General features: G+C 38.3%; 1 protein-coding gene across 1 annotated transcript in view; it reads left to right on the forward strand.

Moving 5' to 3' along the window:
* Positions 1-248: 248 nt before the first annotated feature.
* Positions 249-27509, forward strand: part of LOC139710128 (SEC14-like protein 1) — a 57652-nt gene continuing 30391 nt past the window's right edge. The window contains exons 1-4 of the mRNA XM_071622061.1: positions 249-771; positions 8416-8565; positions 15782-15913; positions 26124-26252. Of these exons, the coding sequence (XP_071478162.1) occupies positions 709-771; positions 8416-8565; positions 15782-15913; positions 26124-26252 (474 nt within the window). The 5' untranslated portion in view covers positions 249-708. The remainder of the gene's footprint in view (positions 772-8415; positions 8566-15781; positions 15914-26123; positions 26253-27509) is intronic.

Consider the following 27509-nt stretch of genomic DNA (forward strand, 5'->3'; position numbering starts at 1 on the left):
ACATAATGCACTCTTTACATAAATATCTTATCTCTGCACAGCATAAAACAACATGCACAACAGAGACAACGGTAGGAAAAAAAAAATTATAATGCACTTAACGTAGGTGGGGCTCTTCGTCGTATGACGACTACGCTACTCTCATTTGTTTCGTATGCGATTTGTGTGCTCGCGATTTATGCATGGAAAATAATACATATGTACAAAGCAAGCAAGGCAAACAAACAAAAAATACCAGTAGGCCCAGTTAGGCGCTAGGCCTACATGAATCTTCGCGTGCTATTTTTGATAGACAAGGACGGCGCGATAACGAGCGGTATATGGATCACGATGATCATCGACCGGTGAGTTGCTGCTACCAGTCGTCGTCAAGAGCAAAGAGTGTGAATCATTGACTTCGTGTGCAGGAGAGGGATATCGTCTCTATTTTACTGAGTAAAGACTCGGTGGCCGAGCTATAGCTACACAAACGAGTTCGAACCCTTTTTGCGTGGCGCTACAGCGCAACGTTGTTGGACACCGTAGTCCGTACCGTGCCGACCGTGAGCGTAGGGTTCAACGTTTAGACGGCCGTGGATCACGAGTGGCAGCAGGCGTAACGTTTACAGACTTCAGCCAGCCAGCACGCAACATACAGAATTAGTTGTGTAAAATTCTGTGATTTTCCGCTCATGTTACCGTGGCAGAGTTGACACTCAGTCAGAGGAGATGGTGCAGACGTATCAATCACCCGTCAGGGTGTACCAGTTTCCCTTCGAATTGGTCATGAAGGTGAGTGATTTCATTAATCAGTGCCGTGTAAAATTTTCCTCTGCTCCGGCCTACATACATTACACTTGGGATGACACACTGTCACTGCATTCGATCGATGTGTTTACACACCCATTCCCATCTCTACCGGCATTTTGATATGGAGTACTAACCATTGGCATTGCTACCAAATAGACCCCTCTGCGTGTAATTTAGACCCTAGGGTGCCTACCCGGTATGTATCAAAGACCCAAAAAAGGCACAGACCAGAGTAGGTTATCTACAGTGGTAAAGGTAGTATTAGTAACGTTATTATTTTTTTAGGGTCTCGTCTACTGACTGAGCTGAGGAGCACTATTGTGTGCTAGTCTCATATGAGTATCTAGTCCTAGATCTGTTAGAAACTCTACTCCAGCGAGCGCCGAGGTCTGACGTCTGTAGACCCTACCCTTGCATGATGAATTGTAAAGTAAAGACCTTGGCGCTAGTGCAGTTTCGCACCAGGTCAGGGTGTCTGAATACCAGTTTAAGGCATATGAAAAATTCAGTCTGTAGCTTACAAGCTACAAATTAACAATACTGTACAGCAATAATATGCAAAAGCTTTTTCCGTCTCTCTCTCTCTCTCTGGGCTTGTCGTCACTTAAAATCCTCAAAATGATGAATTTTCACGTAAAAAGTCAATGGTACACGTTCTGACGGCAGCACGCAATACAGTCTATTGTTGGACCGGAATGTAGCGACCCCATAGTGATCACAGCGAGTTTCTCTACAGCCCAGTTATCTTTAGAAAGACATAGGATCTACTTGTTTTCCCATTTAATTTTTTTGCAAGACTTTGTGGTATTGGTTGTTTACAAAGTGGTTGATCGAGGTTTGTTGTTCTGTGTTGCATGTGTGTGTGTGTGTGTGTGTGTTTGAATGAAATGAGAATGAAAGATGTGAGTTCGCTTCGATCTCGGAAAATAGTGCATTTTGGAATTTGGTAGATTGGAAATTAAGGAGAGAAAACGAGGGGAGACATGAGAGAGAATTAAGAGATGAAAAAGAGGAGAGAACGGTCTGGGGAAATGGATGCAGAGAAAAGACAGGAAAAGGGAGAAGAGATAATACATGAATACAAAAATATGGCATGGAAAATACAAAAAAAGAAAGGAAAAATAACCACATTTGCAGGAGAGAAATAGCCTTAAGATGAAAAGGAAACATAAATTGGAAGGGAAGAAAGAAGAAACAGACGGATTTAAAAAGAAAGGAAGAAAGGAAAAATAAAGATAGATTGAAAGGGAAAGGAAGAGAGAAAGAGAGAGAGATTAAAAACTAAAGACAGGAAAGTCCAAAGATGAATAGAAAAGGGAAAATTGTACTGTACTAAAAAGACAGAAAAGAGATACTTATGGATAGAAGGACTAGAGAAGAAATTGGAGAGGAAAGACACTAAGAGTAAATGTAGATGAAGGGAAAGGTCTATGGAAGCTAGGAAACAGTGTTTAGATAAAAAGAAAATAACAATGAAAAGGAAATAAAAGTTGGGAGGAAAGAGAGAGAAAGATACTGTACATTATTTGAAAAATGAAAGAAGGAAGATAGAGTTAAAAAGGAAGATACGAGAATGCACACGCACACACACACACACATATGCACACACACTTTTTTGTGATGTTCTGTATTTGAATTTCATTTGATATCAGCACACATGTATGCACAAACATCACATTCAACAACAAACCTCAGGGCACAAGTGCTCTGGAGGCCTATAATCTATTCTTTGTTCCTTAGCTTTATAATTTCATTCAATATGGGTAATTCCATTAAAAAGGGTCCCACTAGTTAAATGCCCCTTCTATTTGCTTCATATTGTCATTGCTTAAAAATTACATACCCTAAATCAATTTTACTTCTGAATACTCTTATTCAGCTACAGTCTGTACATGTACACTGTAAGTATCTTCCTTTTCAAAGTAAAATATAGAAATTGCTTCTTCAAAGTTCCACATGAATTTTGACAAAAAGTGCAAAATCACAACATTTTTGGGCAAAATTGTGTGACATTTTACTGTAACACCAGTTAGATTTACAGCTTGTTTGTGGATTAAACTCTGTTTTAAGGGGTAAAAAATGATAAAAGACGAGCAAATTTTGAACACTATAAATATACTGTAATTCATGCATCAATTGATACACATTTACGCACGTAAACCCCAAGAAAGACATTTCACATACTAAGTTATGGTGTCCCCATAATTGCTTACATGAGAAACCTTAATTTATTAGTGTGGAATCCATATTAAGGACCAGTGTTGAACTGTTTGTTGTTATTTTGGTAGCAATCACATAGTTTAAAAGATTTCAAGAGAAAATTGGGGTAAAATAAATAAATTTGAAAAAAAAGACCAAATTATGATTTTCACACACGTGGCTTTGGTGTCCCCCTAAATATTACGTCTGGGCACAGTGATAGCTAATTTTTTGTGTCTTATCACAACAATAATTGCTCCTCATTGGCATATTTTACAATGTAGCTGTGGTTTCTTTGTTACAGGTATCAAAAAATGACCACTCTATTAATTTGAAGAAAAAAAAATGCAAAAATAGTATTTGGTGTCCCCCCTATACGAGAAACACTGAAGAATCTTTTCCCTGGCCAAAAATAGGGGTTGTGTCATTTTTTCAATAGTAGAGTTAATTTCTTACTTCAAAATAATAACTTCTATTGAAACAAACATAGAACTAGTTTGAAATATGTGGTAAGATGCCAAAATGGATGGTTCACCATGTAAGGGGGACACCATTGGTGAGCCAGTTTTTCGCCATACACTGCAATTTGGTATGCTCACTTCCTTCAATTTCAGTTTAGAATGTTAATTTTCAGTCAGTTTTCAAGGGACTTACTCAATATGAATGTTTTTTAAAGTTATGTTGAACAAAAATCTGATTTTCTGATTTTATCGGCAAAATAGGCATGTCACAAAGTGGGTCCCTATTTTATGGAATTACCCATTATGCTTTTGAGTTGAGAAGTTGGTGCCTGAACTGTAAGTTTTCCACATATGTATGTATCCTATGATATGAATTACACACTACCATACTGTAACTTCCTTCATGTGAATACATCCTACGGATGCAAGTTGTGTATTGCTCTATGTTGCAAAAGGAATATCAATATTTTGACACGTATTCACTTTCTAATCGCAGTTCTGCTGATCTTCACCCATTCTGAATGAGATTCTAAAACACACACACAAACATAAACTGAAAGACCCAGCAAGTCTGATAATGTTACTCAGATTTTCACAGAGCTGTATACACCCATATCCTGTTTCCTTCATGACTGTCCTTGTAGGCAACTTTCTCTTGGAATTGGTGTTTCCATGCATCGGGGAAAAAATATCCAAAAACAAACTGTTTCCTGGTGAATCTTTATTCAGAAGGTGACTATCAGCTTCACAACATTGTTGTATAATGTATCTGAATGGGTTATTGTACTGTTGTACAGTAGTAATGTGCAAAGTGTGTACAAAATCCAGAATTGTATCCTCCAGCCATTATAATTACCACTCCAAAGTACGTTGTACATTTGGTACATCATGTAGCAACATCTAGAAGTGACGATGGTGTTGGGCTGACAAAAGCACTTTATAATTTTCAAACCTATACATACACTAAATTTGTACTTGTACACTGTACACTGTTCAATGTATGTCACAATCAGTAGAGTTACGATTTTCACATTTAAGATTTGAAAGTTAATATCAATAACTATTGGACACAAGATGTCGGAGATAAAGATATCAGTGCCATGCTGGATGGAAGCAGTATTGTACACATAGTATGGTACATTGTACACCATGTACCATGTGCATGTCAACTTGATAATAATTATGAAGCTTTACGGGATGTAGCTCGAGATAATTGGCCTTAATAGGAAACCTGTGCAGAGATGATTCAAGTACAAATGTTGAAAGTGTTTACATTGTCATGATCATTCATTGATTCTCTGTGATCTCCCCCACTACTCTCTCATCTCCCAATATTTATGCTTACCTCATGATGACTATGTTTTGCTATTTTGCAGTTTGCTTGACGTTGATATGGCAATGAAAGCTTTGAACTGACTTCATGGACAGGTGTGGGGCTGGGTTTTGGAAGGGACATGAGTGGGATATGAGCTCATTTGGCTGCATTTTTTCTTAGTTGCCGTGGAAACAGCGTGGGATGTTAATTGTCACTTTCTCACATTATATGCCCTAAAAATAGGCCGTCAGGGAGGGAGGAAGTGGGCAAGTTTGTTGGCGAGTAACACCTGTACGTCATCATCATGGGTTGGGGTGGGGGAGTGGGGGTGGGGGTCTGGAGAGGGTGACAGAAACAGCTTGTCAGATGAAATCAACTTCAGAGTACACAAATCTAGGAAATGTTAATTAGTGTGTGTGTGTGTGTGTGTGTGTGTGTGTGTGTGTTCGTCTGACATAAAAACGCATGGCAATGAAATGATGGCGTGTATATGTATGTAAGAGGTGCCAATAAGTACAGTTTTATAGTATGATGATCCTCTCACAATATTCATAACTTAGACAGACAGAACAAATTCAAGCAAGAAAATACATTTGTAGCCTGTATTGTATACTTGGATAAAACTTTTGTTCCTCATCCCCTTTGGTTGGAGAACACAGTTTGAAATTATAGCTGTATGGGTGCTCAGCAAACTGTGTACAATGTACAGCATGCATATGGATTGAGATTCTCTCTTCCATAGGGAGCTTTCATACAATTGTACGGGTTATGTAACCCCTGCAGATCCAAAGTCCAGATTATCATGTTTTATAGGATTGGAAATATTATGATCTGAGTATTAATAACTGAAGAAGAAATTGTGGTACCTCAGTGAGGTTTTACATGTACTCACTACTGGTATAGAATAAAGCCTAATGAGATGTTTCTCCTACAGCGTAGTTGGCAGAATGAGTACTGAATATTTGGCTGAGAGCCTCACATATATTTTTGATGGGCAGTTACCTATTCATTTTCAAAAATATTGACTCACCAGTGTATTGTAGACAGTCTATACATGTACCTCTGCCAATAAATAATGTGACAACATTGAGTGCAATTGCAGTAACTGTGCAGGCTCAAACTCTGTCTGATTCAGTCCCAGTGTTACTGCATGTGCATGTAAAATAAGCAATGTAGATGCAATGCATAGAGTGTATCAATTACTGTACCATTCTTACAAGTGCACTGTACTGAAGTACAAATCTAGCACAATCCACTGTTGTGGTGTACCGGTACTCATCTTTAAAGCCCTGCTGATGTGTTATGCCATGCTGCATTTTCCACATAAAGAGTCCTACAGATGATGAGTACAACCGTACCATGTCTGTATCTAGAGAAGATGTAGAGAGCGGGAAAAAAAGGGGGGAAAATGTACTGACCACTTTGTTCCTGCATGCCTCCCCCCAAAAAAGTAAAGAAAGAAACCTTACAATGTACAAAATGATTATGATAAAAGGTATTGTACAGAGAGCCAATACAAATAGACAAATTGAATTGTTAAAAAAAAAAACTAACAAAGAAAAAAACAAACAGCACCCTGAAAACGGACAGAGACTAGTTCAGATGGAGACATCCTCAGGCCATTTGGCTCTTCCAGTATGTATTGATTACTGCAGCCGTTATCTGGACTCCCCTCGTGTACCTGCCTTGCTCCGTCACTGTGATGCTTCTGTCTGCACCGCGTCCTGACACAGGACAACAATAGGGAGGCGTTGCCAGACCCTATGTGCTTGGTTTGAATCAGCAGCATGCAGGCTGGGGCGTGTTACAGTATTGATCGTTGGCTATTTTTCCAAAGAAGGGAGAGTCGTTGAACGATGCAAGCACTCATGTTTACAGTACTTAGACTCTATTTACCTATTTAAACGACACCTCAAATCATTGTGCATTATAGCGGAAAATGTTTCTACAGTCAGGAATTTTTCATTGAAAGTCATGCTTTTTACATACTACTCAAGAGCCTGGCTATTTTCTTATTCATGATAACTATTAAAGAACATTGCAGATTTAAGAATTTCCAACTAGAGTACTATTATATGATCAAACTTTCATAGAATTTGACCTGACGAGTTTGTATAACTTTACGGTATAAAGTGTTCAGTGACTTCTAAAATGCTGAAGGTGCAATGTACGATGTAGTTCTTCATATGATGCAACAATGTACAGTGTAGTACTTTGATAGTAGAATACTCTCAGATGTCTAGAATACAATGAACACACATTCATTGTACATGTACACTGTATGCACAGCAGTTACATACACATGAACCTGTGTTGTACATCATAACCCTAGATGGCAGCGGTAGTTTATGGCTTGGAGACTCCTTTTGTAAAGGTCACAGTGATGAGAAATTCTGTTTAGAGAGGACTCTCTTTGAATTACATGTCAAAGGAGGTCATTGACCTTGGTGAGGAAGCAGCCGTGGATTATACCAGGGAGGTGGAATGAGGTTTCCACCTCCCTGATTATACACTCTGTACAGTATTCGAAAAGCGTCATCATCGTGTCTTGAGGAGGTTCTCAAAAAGAAAGTAAACTAAAAGGCTCTAGTCGGTCATTGTGGTTGCAGAGAATGGTTTGATTATTAACATAACTGGATGAGATTTCATACAATAGTAGTGCAGATTGCTATTGCAACAAAACAAATCCACAAAAAGCCTCACTGCAACGAGGAGTGTGGTTGCAAACATGAGAGAAATGTTTTGTGGTTTGTGCCATACATGTGGCACATACATGTATGCGATGAATTTAGAATCTTTCCTTTTTTTTCCTTATCTTTTAAACAAATTCTTTAGGGTAAAGTGGCATGAACTTTTTCTTTTTCTGGAAAGTTTTCAACAGTACATTTCATAGAATAGTGAATTAGATTCCTATAGTACATTTGATTACGTTACACATTGTAGTCACTTTCAATCATCACTTTCAGTCATGTACATTGTGCGGTACCGGAAGAATTACAAGAGTGAACTGTCAAAGCACAGGCTGATCATTCACACTGAAATAGAGAAGTCTGTCTGTAGTCTTAGCCAAAGGATATACACCATGTATGGACAATGCAGGTATTAAAACATCAAGTACAACAGTCACTGTATGCTTCAGCTGCCAAACAGAGAAGAAGGGGCTGCTTGTACGTATTACATGTATTGTACAGGAATGAGTACAATTATGTGATGGTTTTAAAAGTAAACAGTGCTCCATTTGTGTGTGCTATTAAAGTTGAAATTAATGCACAGTTGATTCGATTTACACTGTAATTATTACCTCGCTAGGCTCCTCCAAGAGATATTTAGCAGGTATTTCATGGATTTATTTTTCAAATTTCACAGTCTACAAACAGTCCAGCAGAACAGAAGCAGTCAAATGTGCAACTTTTCTATTTTTCAGAAGGATCCGTGGTTATGGCACTCAGTAATTTGTATGATCATTAAAAGTGAGATATTATGGAAATTTAAATACATTCAAATTCAGCATGAAATGTGTATGAAAGTTCTCCAATTGTACCAAAAAAAAAAAAAAAATAATAATGTTGAATGGTATCTTCCCATTTGTTCCGAAGATGAAGCACAACTTACTGGTTTCTTTCATACAATGTGTCTCATGAACTCATGCAGGCCTATGACCGGAGGTTCCCCACCTGCAAGATGATCCCAATCTTTGTGGGGAGCGAGATCATGTCTGAGTACAAGAGCGACGATGGCGCCATCCATGTCGTCGAGAGGCGCTGCAAGCTCAACCCAGACGCCCCGTATCTGCTCAAGAAGGTTTGTATGATTTCTGAGTTTCTTTTTCTTTCTTTCTTTCTTTCTTTCTTTTTTATTAGTAGGGGTTGCATGTTTTGTACTTGTAAAGAGTATGTGCCATCTGAACAGTACTGTCTTGTGGGTCCAGTGCAACATTACAAGGAATGATCTTTAGGTACTGAAAGTGATGCTCTGTGGAGCCGTCAAACATTTGTCAAGTGGTATATGAACGATTAATGAGTAGGCCTACAGTTTCGCATCAAGAGAAGCTGGATAAATGAATGATAGTGAAAGATACTCTGTTTTTGTTTTATTCCATATTCTTTTTATCCATTGAATTTGTCTGTTTGTTTTGTGTGATTCTTTGAAGTTTGGAATATCTCGTAAATTTTGCAAAAACAAACACACAACTATTAATGAGACTTGGTGGCATGGGAAGACATGAGTGATGCAGTTGAATTGATCTCCATTTGCTGCCCACAGGGGGATATTCGAAAAGTATGATTAGCGCCCACCACCAAATACAGTACAGTACATGTGCTTCAAAGCGTACAATACTCATTGGAAATGGTAGATTCCTCTCGATATTCTTCCGCTGTGTCTGTACTTTCATAGAGATGACTGATAAATTTGTACAAGATTCACTACGGGGATTTTCGAATATATCTGAGCTGGGCAAGCCTTCCTACTCCATGGTATCCCCACGTAAAGATTCACTGTAATAAAAGTAAAAGAAAAAAAAACCACCTTCCCCCCCCCCCCCCCCCATGAGAAAGACTGCAAGAAGTCAATGTCTGAAGTCTTTCTGCACACACTGTGTTAGTCTTCAAAGGCTTTCACACTGATTTAACTTTAGCTCCTGACCATCGTTTGTATTAAACTTAGATTTATAAGAATGATATCTCAAGCAAGGTGCATCAGCAGAAGGGCCTTTGAGACTATGTATGTGATGATTATTCATGATATAAATGGGAGAAAGCCTGAACCAGTATTCCACATCACTACTCTTGAATTTTTAATTCAATCCCTGTATGATACAGTGTATATAGTTGCTTTGACCTGTGAAATCACTAGATTTGCCAGTAGGCTATCAGTGCAAAACATGCAAAAAACATGAGCTTCTTTTAAACACAGCTCTGCTGACTGGTACAGTGTATATTGCATTTTGCTGTCAAATGCTAGTAGCAAATTCCATATTAAACTCAAAGGTGTAAAGTTAAAAGAACTTTTGTTGGATCTCCAAAATTCTTCTCATTGCTGTTAGTCACTTTTGATCTGTGAAATTGCTAGATTTCCTCAATTAAAGGCCATTTATGTGCAGACATAAAATTTTCATGAGCATCTTTTAAACACAGTTCTGCTCATATCAGTTTTGATCTTTGCTGCCAAGTGCTTGTATTAAGTTGTAATAAACTCCTGTAACTCAAAAAGCGTATGAATTAAAAAAAATTACCTCTTTTGGCACTGTTGCAGAGAGTCTTCAACAAAGGCTAACACTGTAAACGTTGGGCAGTGAATATCAAATGGCCACATGTTTAAAATAATGCATAGTTTGGGGATGCAGCACAAATATGATTGTCAAGTGATTCGATGTCGATGATTTAGTATCCCCTTATAAAAGCATAAAATAAATATTTCACAACTTTCAGATGGTAGTGATGGATGGATTCTACTAGGCCCTGCATATATACATATACTGTATGCAACAACATCGTAGAATGGTTATGATCGCTGGGCATTTTGGCACTACATCATGTATATTCACCTCCTCCCTCACTTTATTTTGTTGTTGTCAAGTGCGTTGTTCCCTTCATACTGTACGCTGCATGGCAACAGTGATCATGTAAAACACACACAAATAATGGGAGGGCACCAGATTGAATTTGCGGTCCAAATATGGATTCTTTTGAAGGCTGTGCAGAGGTTCTTGAAATGCTGTCTTCCTTTTTCTTTGATGCATGGTTAGAACCCTCCTGGGGGTGTTACAAACACAACCTATAAATTGGCATGTAGATGTTCATCATCACTGCAAAAATTCATTTAAGAAGAAGAGAGAGATGGAGGGGGAAGTGAGTTAGAGTTCTCTCCTTTTTTAGACACGCTTTTCAACCTTTTCGTGCTCAGGTGAGTGCTTACCGAGCCGAGCGTTACAAATGCAAGAGTCCTGAAAGTGAGAGGAATCGGTGAAATTGTTTGATGCCCTCCAATGAAAGTCATCTTTGATTGGTAGAGTGTGAGACCGTGGGTGTGAAGGTTGACTGCTCTCCTTTGTAACAATAGAACACAATGTGGTTTACACCCTTGGGAGAAAGCCATCAAGTACATCAGTTTTCAGTGAAGAAGTAAATCAGATTTGCAGTATTCTACGCTAATGCAGGTTCCCACTTTTCCATTTTCGCTCTGCCACACATCAAATATCGCCCACTGGGGTGGGTTTCCTTCTTTTAGCTACATAGCAATGTTCTTTCAATCTTAGAAATTTATTATTATTATTTTTTTTTGAATGGTAATGTCAAGAAAAGTCACAGAGCAATATAAAATATGAAGTGTGTGCTTGTGTGTGTGTGTGTGTGTGTGTGTGTGTGTGTGTGTGTGTATATGTGTGTGTGTTTAAAGCTCTTTCAGACTATAGGAAAATCTCTGTAATCATCTTGATGAATTGTGATTGGAATCTTGATTTGGGTTTATATGAAACTGCCACACACCTGAATGTGTTCAAAAAGGATAGTATAGCTCTTTCAGATGATATTATAATTGTATGAATTCATGAAAAAGGGATTGTATTCTTGATTTGAGTTTTGGAGGTACACTGTACATGCTTCCTGATAGATCTGCCAATCAAATTCACAAAACATGTGCCAGCTAGTGCAGTGCAGGCAGATTGCATTACATTTCGCAAGGTTCGTGGGTGGAAGTAAATGTAGGGTAGGGTCGAATCCAGCTCCCCCTCCTCAATCATGTTTTGAGGTCAAGTCTTTCGGACAAAAAGTGCGCACCACAAATCAAGCAAATCAAGATTTGAACACAACTCTGGACCTCTATCTGCAAATCAATCATTTGCCTTCAGATGATAAAAATATATATATTGAGATTAAATACAGTTTGCAATCATGATTACAACTATACAAGAGAGTTTTTTACTGCCTGAAAGGTGGGGGAGGGGGAATTCAATAGAGAGATCAATGTGAGAAGATGTTATAGAATTTTAGTACCGCTCCTGTTTTTACTGTATCTTGTACAAATTGTGCAAACTCCATGTCAAAATAATGCCATGCGGCTCGTTAAATTTGGGTTGTGACTTTATCATTGATTTGCTAGTTTCTTGTGATATCACGTTCACCAAGGTACCCGTTCACATTTTCACAGAGGTAAACACATCTTGTAATCTTGTCAAAGTTGCTGCACAAGAGATTGATCAATGCTAAAATAGCCTGTGTGATACTGTGTCTTGTGTCATATGATATTGTAGAGGTGTGAAAGCAGTAGGTTTCAATCAGAGTGGGCTGGTATTATATTTAAGCATTCACATTCTTGTCAAAACAGGAAGTAGCCATAAACTCAATGCAAGATCTGACTATTGTGCATGGGAGAGTCATGTGTGACGGACTGGCAAAGATATTAAAAGCTTTTGCGTCACCGCCTTTCGTGATCAGCTGTTTAATACTCACAATGCATGTTACGTACATACATTGTAGGTACAATGGTGTGCAGTGCAATGATTTCGGCTCAATTCTACTCTCTGTCAAACTTTGGTTTAATATTGAATGCTTCACAGGGTGGACTGGTGTAGGCTGCTACAGTGTACAAGTTTGAGCTGCAATGTACACTGTAGCGCAGGTTTTCCATGATGTCACTTTCCTAGTGTGGTTGGAATTTATTATCGTTATTTCTTTTATTTCTTTATTTCTTTCTCCTTTCTTTTCTTTTTAGGGGGGAGGATGGGATGGTTACATACAACTTGTAAAGGGGCCTGCACGATGTGTACAGAAATCCCAACCCATTTGCTCAGAGGGGCTACTGGTATCATCAATATTGGTACAGCTTCCTTGAGGAAGTTGTAGCATATATTTATGAATTTCAATGTAATACTCTTCATTGATAATTTTTTCTTGATTGAATACAAGGCTCAACTTCCTTAATCAAGCAACTTTAGTTGATATGACATGTGTAACATAATAGTACAGGTGTACATAGTTTAAGATCGAAAACCAGTAGCAAGGTTCAAAATGTTCAGTATGTTTGATTTTGTTTTGATGATGCATTGTATGCCATAAACTGTTTCTTGCGATGTTTACACACAACTTGCTGTGCCAGATTGTGCTTGCCTTTAGTGCAAACAGATATCAGGAGTTCCTGATCTACTGTACACATCCCTGCTTTCATTTTATTATTCTTACTGCAATTATTTTCAACTAATGAGTCAGCTGTTCTGGGTACATGATATTATTTTGTCATCTTATCAGGGTAAATGTGTCATCGTCCATCAGTGTACCTAAATGTACAATGTACACATACAGTGTATGTATTCTGTAACTGTCATGTACAGTTGTAGCAGGGGCGGATCCAGGAATTCCGTAAAGGGAAGGTGCCTTTACAAAATTAAAGGGGGCGCACACGCCCCCTTTTTTCTTTTTACTTCGTTTGTTTTAACAAAAATAAAAGAGGTGGCGCGTGCCCAGTGCACCCCCCTCTGGATCCGCCCCTGTGTAGACTCGTGCATGTACAGTTGTACAGTAAATGCACACATGCATTCATACATAATTTACAACACCTAAAAAAAAATGTTCAACTTGCATTACTTAGCTTGGTCTCATTGAATAGAGCACACTATCTTTCACCTCATGCAAAATCGTGCACCGCTGCACTCGTGAATATTCACTATTTGTATACCAATACCATGCAAGCTGTACAATCAGGGAGGTGGAAGAGAGACGACCTCCTTGGTATAATATACAATGTATCTGCACAATATCACGAAACTTGTTCAATGAAAATGGTATGAAAAGAATCCAGAATTAAGATGGAAGAATCAGAAGAAATCAGAAGAAGTGATGATAGAGAATCAGGAGAAATGTCAGTTTATTGTCTCAAGATTGTGTATCGTGATAACTGTTTGGATCATATACAATGTTCTCATGTAGCGACCCTATTATTCTATATTTAATACAGGTATAATAAAATCAGACTTTTAGTTTTCCTTCATACATTGTATAACATTATAATGTGCAGACTACTCACTAGTATCTTAATTCAAACAGATGGATTAAACCACTCCCCACTCCCCCCCCCCATCATGGAGATTTTCAGTATAGTGGTGTTTATGAAAATACAACAATACAATATATCATCAATAAACAAAGTTAAGTGCTATGTATAGAATTTTCTAGGATCACTGACATCTCTGGAATGCTCTTAACACGCCAATAATCAAGACATTGTCAAAGTCTAATTTGATAAATCGATATATCTTTTGTTCCCATAGGTACAAGGTTTGTGTATGGTGGAGATGATAAGACGCCAATGTAATTGTGAAGAAACATGGAGTTTGACCCTCTCCTTTTTTTTTTTCTTTGTCCTTTTTTTCCCCCTTTTTGATAAAAGTTGTCCAGGGTTCAAGCAACTCTGCCCAAAGTTTGTCTGGGTATATGTAAAATTAATTGTTCTGATGACAGCTGACTCACTTGTCCTTAAAGCATGGTACAGCATGTGAGTCACATGCCAAGTCATCAAAATTTCAAACAAAGTACATCCGTGGATAATGTTACAGATATTGAAAGAAAAGTATTAAATGTACATTTAACCATGCTCTTGTATTTTACAATATTTTTAATCTAATGGTGCACATTTTGCTGTAGATCATCTCTCCTTCACTACAGTCAGGTGTCTACATTGTAACTGTACATTAGCATGCAAGAAATACACCAATAAAAGGTGCTGAGAATCCTTTTGTTTATGATCTGTATTTCACTCTCTCATCTGTGTTTCAAGGTCTACACAATACATGTGTACGTCACAATGCAAATCCTCATTTTGATTTATAAAGTGTGTGAACGTTTTTTTTTTTCAAGCCAAGTTTCAATCAAGCAGTTGTATTTAAAAAACCAAAGCACAAAATGTAATCTGGTGTGCCATTTGGACCAAATGCAATGAATCAAGATTTTTTTTTGCAGTTTTGTTTTGTTTTGTTTGTTTGTTTGTTTGTCTTTAATAGTGTGTACATGTACATGTATGCACTAGCGATGCTCCAGGGTGTTACAAACCCCCATTTCCTTTTACCATAATGGGCAACTAATACTCACTGTTGGGCAAGTGTAGAAATCAAATCACTTCCGTAGTTAAAGTGCAGGGCTCTACACGAATACAAATTAGCCATTTCAGGCAAGTAGGAAGTAAGTAGAATGCGGCCCTAAGCACTGCACACATTTTACATTGTGTGTATTAAGAAACGATATACATTCAAGCTTGAGGTCAATGTATCAATTGAGGGCATCAAGCTCTACAATTTGTATGGTCTTTTTGTTGTCCTCAGTTGTTATCAGTTGTTTTTGTACACCATTAAAGCTTTGAGTGGAACCCTGAGACTACCCTGACTGTGGTTTAGTAAGTGGGTTGCGTGCAGATTGATAGGGGCAGTACAAACGTATGTACATGACATGTATGTCATGCATGTGTGCACATAAAATAAAGATAATGTCCTTCCTTGTCACATGTATGCCATGTGTTGTCTTTGATTTAACAGATTGCAGTTATCTGGGACTCTGTTTAATTTCTTGGTAGCTCAATTTCAGAAATTTCAGAACTTTGCTGAGTGAGCTGTGTGATGACAATTGTTCAAATGCATTTTAAAAGTCATTATCGTACAAAAGTTTTGAACAGAATGCTATATCTACTTGTATCAAGAGATGAATAATTGCCACCATGCTAATAAACCTTTTATTCCATTAAAAAGACTAACCTGTCTGTGAGAAATACTGAGTACATGGTTAATGTGGTTGTACCGTATTCACTGATTTTTCATTTTGACGAATTAAGCATATTTTCAAGAGTACACATATGTACAGTGATGTTTCCATAGCCTCATGTTTACACAACATCAGAGACTCTGATAGTATGGGACTTTGAAGCTCAAATTTTTTCAAATTGGAATTTAATATAAATGTTGTGAATGAATGCCAATGAAGAATAAGATTGATTTTTTTTTTTTTTTGCCCTGTTTCTGTTTTTGCTGCACATCCAGATTGCAGGAGTGGAGTATGTGTATTTCCTCCAGAAGAATGACCTGAACATGAAGGAGAGGACGCTCAAGATCGAGGCCAGGAACGAGAGTTTCTCGTCTCGCATCGGCATCCTGGAGGGCTGCACCTACACGGTGAGTATTTCAGGACCACAAGCCATAACTTTCTCTTCATTGCCTCCGCCAAGGGAGGAGGTTACGTTTTCATCACCATTGGTTAGTTTGTCCGTGTGCAAAATAACTCAAAAAGTTGTGCACAGATTTGGATGAAACTTGCAGGAAAGGTTGAATATTACACAAGGAATAGATGATTAAATTTTGGTTGTGATCTGGAAATCTTTATGGATTTTATGAAGGATTTGTGATATTTTGGCAGGTAGGGTCAATGAACTCAATGAGTTCGAAGACTGCGCATTTTAAAGATTTTCATACGCGCACTAAAGTGCGTGCTCTAGTTTCTGCTAGAGCCCGGGCACGCCGCGCAGCTGAGGGTTCATTATGTAACAAAAGCTTTTTTTAAGATTATTGGGAAACGGGCAATTTTTCAGCATGAATACGTGGGGGTGGAAATCACTGATCTCTGTGCAAGAGCAATAATTATAAGATCATTGGTGGAAAGTAGCTGCTTGGCAGAGGTCTGGGCTCTAATACCCCTTTCAGTAACTCCCCTGGCTAGCGCCAGACCCGAGCTAAGTCGTAAAATTTTGAGTTTATGAATGGGTCGGGCCAAAGTGGCCCGTGCCAGGAGCGGACTATTTTGGCGCTGCTGAAGCTAGCACCAGGCACGGGCCAGGCTCGGCCCTGGTGCCAATCGAATGAAAGCAGCACCAGGCTCGGGCCAAAATTTCTTGCACGGTCAAAGGTCACAATTACCTGGCCATGCCCTCCGCTGGAGCGCGCATTCAGTTGCCATGGTAGTTATCCCTTACGTGGCCGAGTTCGTGAATGGGTCATCGTAAAAGTAGAGCGGCTCTGCTGTAGTTACTGATCGCAATTTTTACTGCTTGGCACGGGCCAAATTAGCTTGGGCCAGGAGCTGGCCAGAAATGCATGAGTTACTGAAAGGGGTATCAGAGAGCTTTTCTAGTTTCTTCTTAGAACTTTCTATCTGCCTCATGAAGACATACAATCAGAGGGCACGCTGTCCCCCAAGAACTCGGCATCGCAATCACTCGTCCTTCATTTCTGTGGGCATCCACCTGTCAGCAGTGGTCAGGGACCAGAGTGAAGGTTATTACCCACAATTCCGCTGTCTTCCTGTGACATTTGATTCAGCAGTTGGTGCGGACAGCAGGCAGCGAGGAAGTGTAATTTTTACCTCAAGGAATTGTGGGTCCCAATTGCGGGGATCATTTGAAATGTCATTTCCATCTCATTTCCATCTTATTAGGAGACGACAACCCCGTAAAAGGTCAAGAGGGCCGGAGTGTCAAACAAATCTTCATCATGAAGAAGTCTATGGGCTATTTAATAAGGGAAAAGAAAAAACTGTAAAAAAAAGAATGTTTATTCAAGGCAAACTTGAAACAACCTCAGTAATGGATGATAATCCCAGATTACTTGAAGAATAATTTGTTCTCTACAGTGATTCTAAACTTAGCAGCTTTGATGTATTAAAATTGTGCTCATGTGATGTCTTTTTATTCAATGACAAGTGTTGAAAATCATGCAGCTCAGTTTAAATCATAAAGGGAGGGAGTTGTAAAGACAATATTTGATTTTTGTATTACCTCATACCAATTTGTGCTGCATGATGTCATGGGAAGATATGCGTATTACAAAATAAGTGACACAAAATGTTGCATAGTCTTAAATACATCCAGCTTGTTTTTCACCTACAATGTACGTACCACATTACACCGTGTATCTATGATATGAAACAACATTGCTGTGTTGTAAAAATAGCATGATATCTTTACATACACACACATAGACACTGACTTTAGAGAAACAAATGCAGAGTCAATTTACAAAAAAAAATGTAGGCAGAAAGACTTGTGAGAGACTACCTCGCCATCTCAATCATTCTGGTGAAAGGTGCGTGTGGATAATGTCTGGAACTGAGACTACACACACAAGATGGTTAACGTGAAAATAAACCTCCAGTTGCACGATTATGTACTGAAGCAAGTGTGTGTATGTGTGAGCAAAGTTCAAAAGCAACACACAAGGATGCAATATTTTGTATGATCTCGCAATGATTCTGATGGGTAAAACCCTCGTTCACCCAAACAATCACAGCTGAAGGGCTCTAGATCAATATTTGGAAAACAGACACAGAGCTGGTAAGGTGTTTACAGTGTATGCTTGTCCAGAATTGTGAGGCCCTTATAGGATGTTTTATCAGAAAATGAAAGATGTCAAATCTTATTCTGTGTGTTAAATCATCAAGGAGAAAAACCACCTCTTTGGTATTAAGAAAAAATATGATCTTCAAAGAAAATTAGGGACTTCTGTACATTATACTTTGCAACCAGTAGACTGTACTAAACAATATGATAATCTGTAATCATACAAATTAAGTATTTACAAGTTCATATGTTATACATGAAATTTAGCATTAAAACAAATTTTATATTACAGTGTTAAACATGCAAAAGTACACAAATGGAATCAGAAGTATGTAATAAAAGATAGAGATATGTCATTGCAATGTACACTTCCAAGGGAAGTCAACATTCTAAATATCATTGGAGAAAAACAAAAGGCAAAAACAAAAACAAACATTGTTGCCTTTGCCTCTGTTCTGATATTATACCTGCTTTGTCAGTCACCTGTAGGTTTGTACATACCATGAAGGCTTCCAAGCATAGGCACTGACTTCCTTGGAAATGGCAGATTGATGACAGTCAATTTGTAGTACTATACAACTTGCAAACAAAAGCACTATTGTGTCTTCTATGCATTGCACCACTTGCTGCTATGGCAGATGAATTCGATAGCATTCTATAAACATAAAATCCCATTTGGAAAAGTGGTGCATTTCAACTTTCTTTTCTCAAGATGAAAATATTCTTTTGCCACAAAATTTTAAGAGTGTGCTGTACATACTTGCTCTAGACTGTTTCAGGATTTTGAAAGCCTCTCTATCATATGACATGTAATGAATCAATCATTCACTTGCTTTTTTTGTGTGTGTGCCAACTTCCATTGCCATTTCAATCTGTTTCATTAAGCAATTGTTCTAAAACCAACCAACCAACCATGTGCATCCAAGACATCCTTGGCATAAAAGCCTTGGGATTGTCATGGATGACCCTTGTGATCTATAATCTAAAAAAGTCTGCATAAAATTTCCTCAACCATGAGGTGGTCTACAATACAGTTGTGCATCACTGTAAAACTACGTTGTATAAACTGCTGGTTGTTGAATACAAGATTTGCAGGCACCTGCAAGACCCAATGAAGATAGCAACGGACAATATAAAATTCGAGAATGAATGATTGTGGCTTCTCATTGGCCCAGGCAATGAATGATCAATCCTGAATCAATTACCCCCAAAAAATGCACACCGTAGGCATAGTGTGATGGCAGCACAAATTGTATTTATAACCAGAGGACTATAAACATACACTTGTACATTTTGTACATGTATACTGTGGAGAGTGGGTACGGAGCTTTCAAAGAACTCTCTATGAGATACCTTTGATATGAAATAGAATCAATCGTGCAACTTCACTGCACCAGTAAATACACAGCAGAAAGGCCGAGAATCTCTGTTTAGCTGTAGAGAAGGAGATATAACTATAAAAGAAGGAAAATAAAGAAAGAAAAATGAATTAGATTCTTTGTAGGGGGTAGCCAAAATCGAATGTACGAATGATGTCTTTGTCACTTCCAAGCATTCTGCCCTAGGTTTGGTGGGGGGCATTCCTTTAAAGAGTTGCACCCGGAACTCCTGGGGACAAAGAGTTTCAGTGATCCCTTGGAGCAGGGAGGTGACACCTCCCTGCTTGGAGGGTGCAATAGAATGGGTTCATACAATGATATCCTTACACATTTTGTATAAAGTAGCCCCCTGTGAGAAGTCAGGTTTTACAAATATATCAAATGAATTGGCATTCAAGCATTTTCACCTGCTTCACATGATTTGATAAGTAGCTCAGCTTTGCACAAATAATTCTAGCACTTGCTGTAATAAGGTTGTGTGTAATTGCTGCAATATGGTTTAATATGGCATATCCAGCCTTGTGGACCAGCAGTGAAGTTCCCATAGAATGCTAAGGCCAAAAAAAAAAAAAAAATTGTTGCATTGGCGTAACATGAGATTTTCAAATAGGGTCGGTCGGGCGGATTTTTTTTTTTTTTTTTGCTACCTGCATTTTACGTGTAAAACTCGTGCTCAGCTCAGTAAACAGTTACAACTGCTGCACCGAATGTGCTGTGTTCATCTATTCTACAAATCATTTATGAGGCCGATATTACTGGAATTATACCCCTTCACAGAATTTAAAGATGTTGAAATCCCTATCCTGAATGTTTTCACTTCATATTTTACTCTTTTGACTTAGATAAGATAGATGCAAATTGACCCATATATACGAGCTTTTCATCGCACACGGCGATCTCTATTACAGTCCCACATATACAGATTCGTGTAAGTTCTCCACACAAGAAACCTACACTGTATGGCAAAACTGTGCACAATACAAGTACATCGCAGTCTGAATGCTACGTATACACTGAATAAATCTTGTTAGAGTACGTGTCCGTGTTGGACACAGATGACGTACTGATCAAGGAAGGCTTATGCGAGGCGCTAGATCTCTCCCTCGTACATCCGATATCCCCAGAGCCGTTTCCACTTCCGGGTTTGTGCGATCGCGATCGCAATCAACAAGATATTTGATATCGATAGCAAAAAAAAATAATTAAAAAACATGGGGTCGGCGGAATTTTTAGGGTCGGGCGGGTTACGCCAATGCAACAATTTTTTTTTTTTGGCCTAATACTGTGATTGGAGTGCAATTGTGTAATGTGTTTTAATGTGCACCAATACTGGGCCCCGTTTTATCAAAAGATATAATCGATTGTAAATTCCCTTACCTTACAGGTTGCCATAGACTTATGACAAAAATCAACTACATAATCAATTATAATTCTTCATGAAACAGGGCCCTGGTGTTGATTACAAACACATTTCCATCACAATGCTTCTGAAAACTCAGAAGAAAACATTGAAGTACAATGTGTTTTCAAATGAACTGTACGTATAATGAATGCATATATCATTGCAGCATTGAAAACACTGGAAATGTGTTGTCAATGTTGCCACAGTACAGTGCGATTGCTGGCGATAGCATAAACCAACACGGATTGGCCATAACTTTCATCGATGTACAGTGATATGATAGCAGTTGATTTTAGTGTTACACTACAGCTACTAGCATTTGATATTGAGCACTAGCGCCTGTCAGAATAAATGTCAAGAACCAATCACACTGTCCATGCAACAGACAGCTTTTCATATTAGGATTATTCTGCGAGTACCTGAACATTGTATAAACTTTTTTTTTTTGGTCAGACCAGTGCAACTGATGTTGAAACTGATGCCAGTAGTTCATGAAATGAATGAACAACAACAGAGGATGAAAAAAAAAAAAGGTGGGAGGGGGAGCCTTTTAGCTTGGCAGCAAGACTCACTTTATAAATTCAAGTGTGCATGTTTTATCGATACGAGCAATATTATTGATGCTTGAATATAGTACACATTGGCAGATGCGCAGTGCTGTCAAACTTGCTGGTCAGCATGTAGACCAGCAAAAGATGGTGTACAAGTACCTGCTGACAGTTTTCTATACTCAGTAACAGTGTCGACTATCCAAGAGTTTGATATTAATGGCCTGTGGTCTACAGATTGAGTTCAAGTATCATTGGCTGAGAGCCAGAAGGGCATTATTGCAATTTGAGGGAGTATTGAATTATAGGTATCATGCTGAAGAGCTTTATCTCCTCTTTATTATGGTGTCAATTTTTAATTATTTCCATTTTCAGTAAAATGTTCTCAATCAAAACCACAAGGGTGCTATTTTTTTTTCTGATAATTAGAACAATGTAGTTATACAATGTACATTGTAAATCTATCAACTTTTGATTATAATTTTATAAAGTAAGCTTTTTATTTCATGAAAATTTATTGTTTTGTTTTTACTTACGCTCAGATCTTAAAAGGTAATAGCGCCCTTCTTGTTCTCAGCTGATGATATTATAAGTACCATCATGTGATGCCTCAGGATCTACCTGAAGAGAAACAGACCATTAGAAATTATTTAAAGAAAAAACAAAAACAAGTACATATATAGGCGGGTGCAGAAGTACATGAAACAAAATTGATTCTTCTACCCACAGGCTACAACGTACATTGTACATTGTGTGATGTAGCTCATGCAACTCATCGTGGATGCACTATCTTCCCAGATGCATCACCAGTGTTCATAAAAGAAATATTGTTTGTCAAAGGCTGTAGAGGTTGTCCAAGGAATTCATCCTTGCAATAAATTATTCTCTGTTACAGTGTAGTTTGTATGCAATGTACAGTACTTGCGTATTCGTAATGCTGTACATTGTACTTCCAAACATGTACACACATAATACACACATGCATGCATTAGTATACATATCATAATATGAAGAGTATGAATGCAAAAACAGAATGCCATTTTCAAAGTACAGTGTATTTAAAGCATTAAAGGTAATCATCAAATAGAGAAAAATACTATTAAAGTCTTTCCAGTGATGCTGCATGCGTTACATTTGCAAGAAATTTTTTGAAGAATATTGAAAGTATCACACATATAAATTTCCATTATTTTGTTTGTTTTTTAGCAGCTTCAACTTTGAATATTTAAAGTTGATAAAATTGATGTTATACTTTAATAGCTGTACACACAGTACATATAAAACTGTAGTGCTGAATGTTTTTAGACTCGGTTTATGTTGTAGGGCTGGTATCAAATGTAGTACAACAACACATAAATTTCAATGAGAATTTCCCCTACAAGTTTGACTTATTCACAGAGCTGCTTCAAACTACCCATGGGGTAGCAGTAACATTGTATGTATTATGAGATAGATTTCCTGTTATTTCTGGTGGACTGGTCATATGCTCTGTACATCAATATTTTCTTCACTTGTGCAAATATTGCACGTGTTTATCTTTGAAGAACCTGCTTCTACAGTGTATTTGTCAATTCATTTGAAATTTTAACTCTCAATTATACAGTAAGTGTCGGTAAGCAATTTTCACCTCGTATTTACAGTTTGAGTTTGTAGCAGGGATTCATTGCTGTGTAGGTAGCACAATTGCACAAGACCAGCACATACATTGTACATGTAGTACAAGTGTAGCTGGTAAAAACCCTGATTCCCACAGATGATGTTGTCATATATCTCTGTGATGGACATGTCCACCGCAGTACAGATGAATATTGCATTTGCGGCACCCTGCTCACTAGCTATAAAAGTAAATTGTGATGACACTTTGATATGAACATCTTCACTACATCACAGATTGCTTTTCACCTTTTTTTTTTTTTTTTCTCTCTCTCTCTTTTTTTTGTACGTGAAATAATTTCGGTCATTTGTTGAAGGCTATTTTGGTCGTTTGCTGATCGGCTGCCGGAGATTGCCAACGGCTCTCAGGGTCAGTCTTTTAATAAAAATCCTTTGTGTGCGTTGAGTGCCTATACTGTCACAGAAAACCCTATAGCATTGCACACACTGTCTTTAAAAGTCCCTGGCACGGAAAGGGTTAATTTCAGCTTGCGCTGTCAATCTCTGGCTGTACTGTGTGGTGGTCGACGACGGCAACAGCCAAAAGAAAGAGGGGAAAGAGAGAAAGAAACAAACAAACCTCAAATGCACAAGTGTAAAAATCTTGAAGGTGTACACAGCAACAGGATTTGATTGCGCTCTCGAGATCCAAAGAAAACATTCAATGCAGAAGGACACGAGCAAGTAGAGATATAAAGTGTGCAACTAGGTCATTGGAGCATCTTCGTGGAATGTCAGGGAAAATCACCAAGTAGGCTTGGCGATGGAGAATGCAGCAGCGACTGAGTGGAAATAATTGGGAGGTGGGGAAATTCCATGAGAAGTCAATATACATCGTTCCTCTATAGATTGTGCCTCAGAGGAAGGATTCTTCCATGATTAAAGTTGCTGGAGATAATAAGAAACTCATTATTTGCAGGGGGGAAAAAAATCACTCTGTTTCTTTAGCTGCAGTAGAAGTAAATATTGTAAAACAACATATTAAAAATACATTTTGATTATCACTTCCCTTTCTCCACCACCATTCTTTAATACCAGAGAGAAGGAAAGTGTGAAAGAGAAAAGGAAGATCACTATACACATAGATAAAGAAATGTGCAATAAATCATTAACATGATTTTCAACAAAAATTGAGTTGTTTGACCCTTTTGTTCCATTTTGTTTTCCCTTCCAAATTTGTGAAAACAGTGGAAAAATGAAGGCATTTCTCCCAGCATGACATCTGTCTTTTTGTTACCAAAGATCCAAGAGGCATTCATGCAAAGCACACCATGAGAATTAGGAAATCCCTGATGTTGTTGAGCATTTATAGAATTATGGTAGATACAATGTACGTCTAGTGCAGATATGAACATCCTGCACAGATTCCATTATATATAGTGAAAAGTAAAGAGGCGAATTTTTTTTACCCCCTCAAAAATTAATTTTTGTATGCCCTCCACCTTCCACCTTCATATGATTTGAAGTCATGGAATATTACCCAGTTTGAAGATTTTTAAGTATTGAGCCTACTATCGTGTGTGGCATGTATGCTCGCAAGCATACTGTTCGTGCATACAGCTCCTCTCTGTTATCATCACGTGTGTTTCCTTGTGGAAGCGCGGTGACCCGAAAAAAATTTACGATGAGCATTGTCGGATGCATTAGCTGCAATTAGGGACTATATACCGCGAGATCGATGCCTGATTGTCTTCTATCTCATAATCGCGATGCAGGAGCAATAAAAGTGTGTCGAATGATTACTCCAAAGAATGAGATATTAATCACCATCTGCCTCGATCGTCGCCACTCAGGGAGATTACCTTAAAAAAATCAATTAACCCCATTTCTCTCAGTAAACCCTGATGTCGATGCTTTTGTGGAACATTGTGACCGAATCATGTACAGCATGATGATTTTGCTGACTTGAGTAGACATCTAGACATGTCATATTTTGTTTTAAGTGCATGGGGTCTGGCAATGGTGTATTAACTAAAAAAAGATCATCTCAAGTGGCTGATTGAAGTCTACAGCATGGATCAGTAATGATGCCGTTGGCCATGTTTTCAGAAACATCAAGTATACTAAAGCTACCTACTCAACCCCACTCAAGTCCGTATGTAAATGCATCAATTTGAGATGAGACTACATGGGGATATGTATAGTATCTTAAAATTAATGCAGGGATTCTATCTGACACTCAGTTGTGCGGCTGCAGCTGCATCTGCTGCCAGTCAAACTAACTGTTTACCTTTATACATGAGGGCCATTCTCATTGCAAAAAATCGCGATATGAAAATTCACGATGTTTTACCTTTGTGTCCACATTGGCAGGTAAACATCGCGAAGTTAGCTCCGGTGCCAAAAATCGTGATCTTTCATGACGTACTGAGCATGCCCAGTTTACTCGCTCGATCATTCCCAGCATGCTGTTTGGTTCGCGCGAAACTGAAATGTCGCATACGGTACACATAGAGCTGTATGTAAATGCAGCTCTATGGGGGTAAAGCGGATATGGAAGTCACGTGAGTAATATCGCAATACTTCGCTGCGTGCGATCTCATTGCAAAACTCCTTGTGAAGTTTCGCTCGAAGGTAGAAAAATCGCACTCCGTCTTGCGATTTTTCGGGAGATAGTTTTGCGAGAGTTGCTAGGCAACTTTCACCGTAACTTCGCGATTTTTCTAATATCGCGAGTTTTCACCTGCAATGAGGAATGGTAAACCAAAGACACAGAAACGAAGCAAATAGGATTCAATTAAAAAAATGAAATTGAATTGATATTTCAGGGCTGCACACTAACCCATTTTTTCTACTAGCTGGTCCGACCTTTCTGTCAGACCAGTGAGGTACCCAATTTTTCCATATTTTATTGGTCCATTCCTGAAAAAGTTACTGGTGCGACAATGATTTTACTGGTCAGGGACCGTCGGACCATTGCCAGTGTGCAGCGTTGGAAATAATGAATACAGTAAGTCACACAAATGAAAGAAATACTGTTATGATACCAAGAGGATTGTCGAGTACAGCGTGAACCTGTGGTGAAATATGATTTCTTGATTGGAGTTTCTTGTTTTAAATCTCTTTTAATAGGTACACCCAGACAACCCCAACTGGACATGTTTTGAGCAGACAGCCAGCCTCGAGGTCAAGTCCTTCTTCGGCTTCGAGAATACGGTGGAGAAAATTGCCGCCAAACAGTACGCTGCTAACATCAAGAAGGTAACTACTGTAAAACTAGAAATTTTTGCATGCATGAAACTTTAGCAAATTTTGCGAGGAGCCACTATTCACAGAATTAAGATGTATGCAAAAGTTTTATTTTTTTCTACACAATACATAAAATGCCAGTGGCAATTCACAGAAATTTCATGCTGTGTATAAAATGGCTGTCGGCTCCAATTTGTGAAAGTTTCGTGCCGCGAATGTTTCTGGTTTATATTCTGGCTTTGTCGAAAGAAGAGACATCATCACTCGCATAAATGGCTAAACACATCTAACAAACAAGTGTTTGCAATAATTTGTTTTTTGAATAAATGTTGGTAAGGATGTGTGAAGTACAGGGAAAATCTGTAAATCAGTGAAACTTTTGAACAAAACAGACAAAATTGAAAGTGCAAATTCCCTTGTAATGTGATCTTTTCCCTGCAACGAAAATTGCCTATTGCTCTCTTGGAAGTTCTCATCATGGCCAGACTGACTTTTTTCAGGATTATCACTGCTTTCACTTCGTAAACTAGAGCCTTTATAGCGTCAAAGCATTTACATAGGCTTCCTGTTTGACTTGTAACCAGCAACAATACCTCCTGTGCTGCTGGTAGCAGCATCCTTTTTTCAAAGAAAAACGACATACTTTGTACAGATTCACTTGTTGCAATGCAGAAGTGTCCTTGCTTTTCTGATACAACTTTCCTTGCGGTTGACACGTAAGAAACATGTGCAGGTAGTTTATTGTAGGGTATTATGTAATTCTTTCAAAAGGGATAAATCCTGGAGAAACCCAGCCCACCAGTAATTCTCATGTATGGGACTGTGTTCTGATTTTTATTGGGGATTCGCAAGAGATGACATTTAATTGTGGGTGGGGAAATATGACGGGATTTGTAGGTGATTTCTACACGACATGTAACACATCAAGACATTTTTTTTTTTTTGGGCTGGCATTCTTCAGTGAGGTGTCTGCCATATAAATACAATGTAAATGCTGCATAGAATATCCCTACACTTAATCTGTTAAAGATGTAGGTCCCAGAAACTGCATTTTTGTAATAGTTTATGGTGTATTTTTACCATAATTTTTTTACTTTACATGGTTAGTGTGTCTTTGTAGCAAAGTTGAGAATTGTTTTACATATAATCGGTTGCTGGCATAGCAGCATTTCAAAACTCTGTTTATGCTGCTCAATTTGTAGCTCAATCTACAAGATGTAATACTGGCAACACACATTAATAGAAGAACACAGTGAATGCATACTGCAT

Source organism: Diadema antillarum, unplaced genomic scaffold (assembly GCF_040938485.1).
Source record: "Diadema antillarum isolate AM-2024a unplaced genomic scaffold, OU_Dant_1.0 seq00001503_RagTag, whole genome shotgun sequence".
Taxonomy (NCBI): Eukaryota; Metazoa; Echinodermata; class Echinoidea; order Diadematoida; family Diadematidae; genus Diadema; species Diadema antillarum.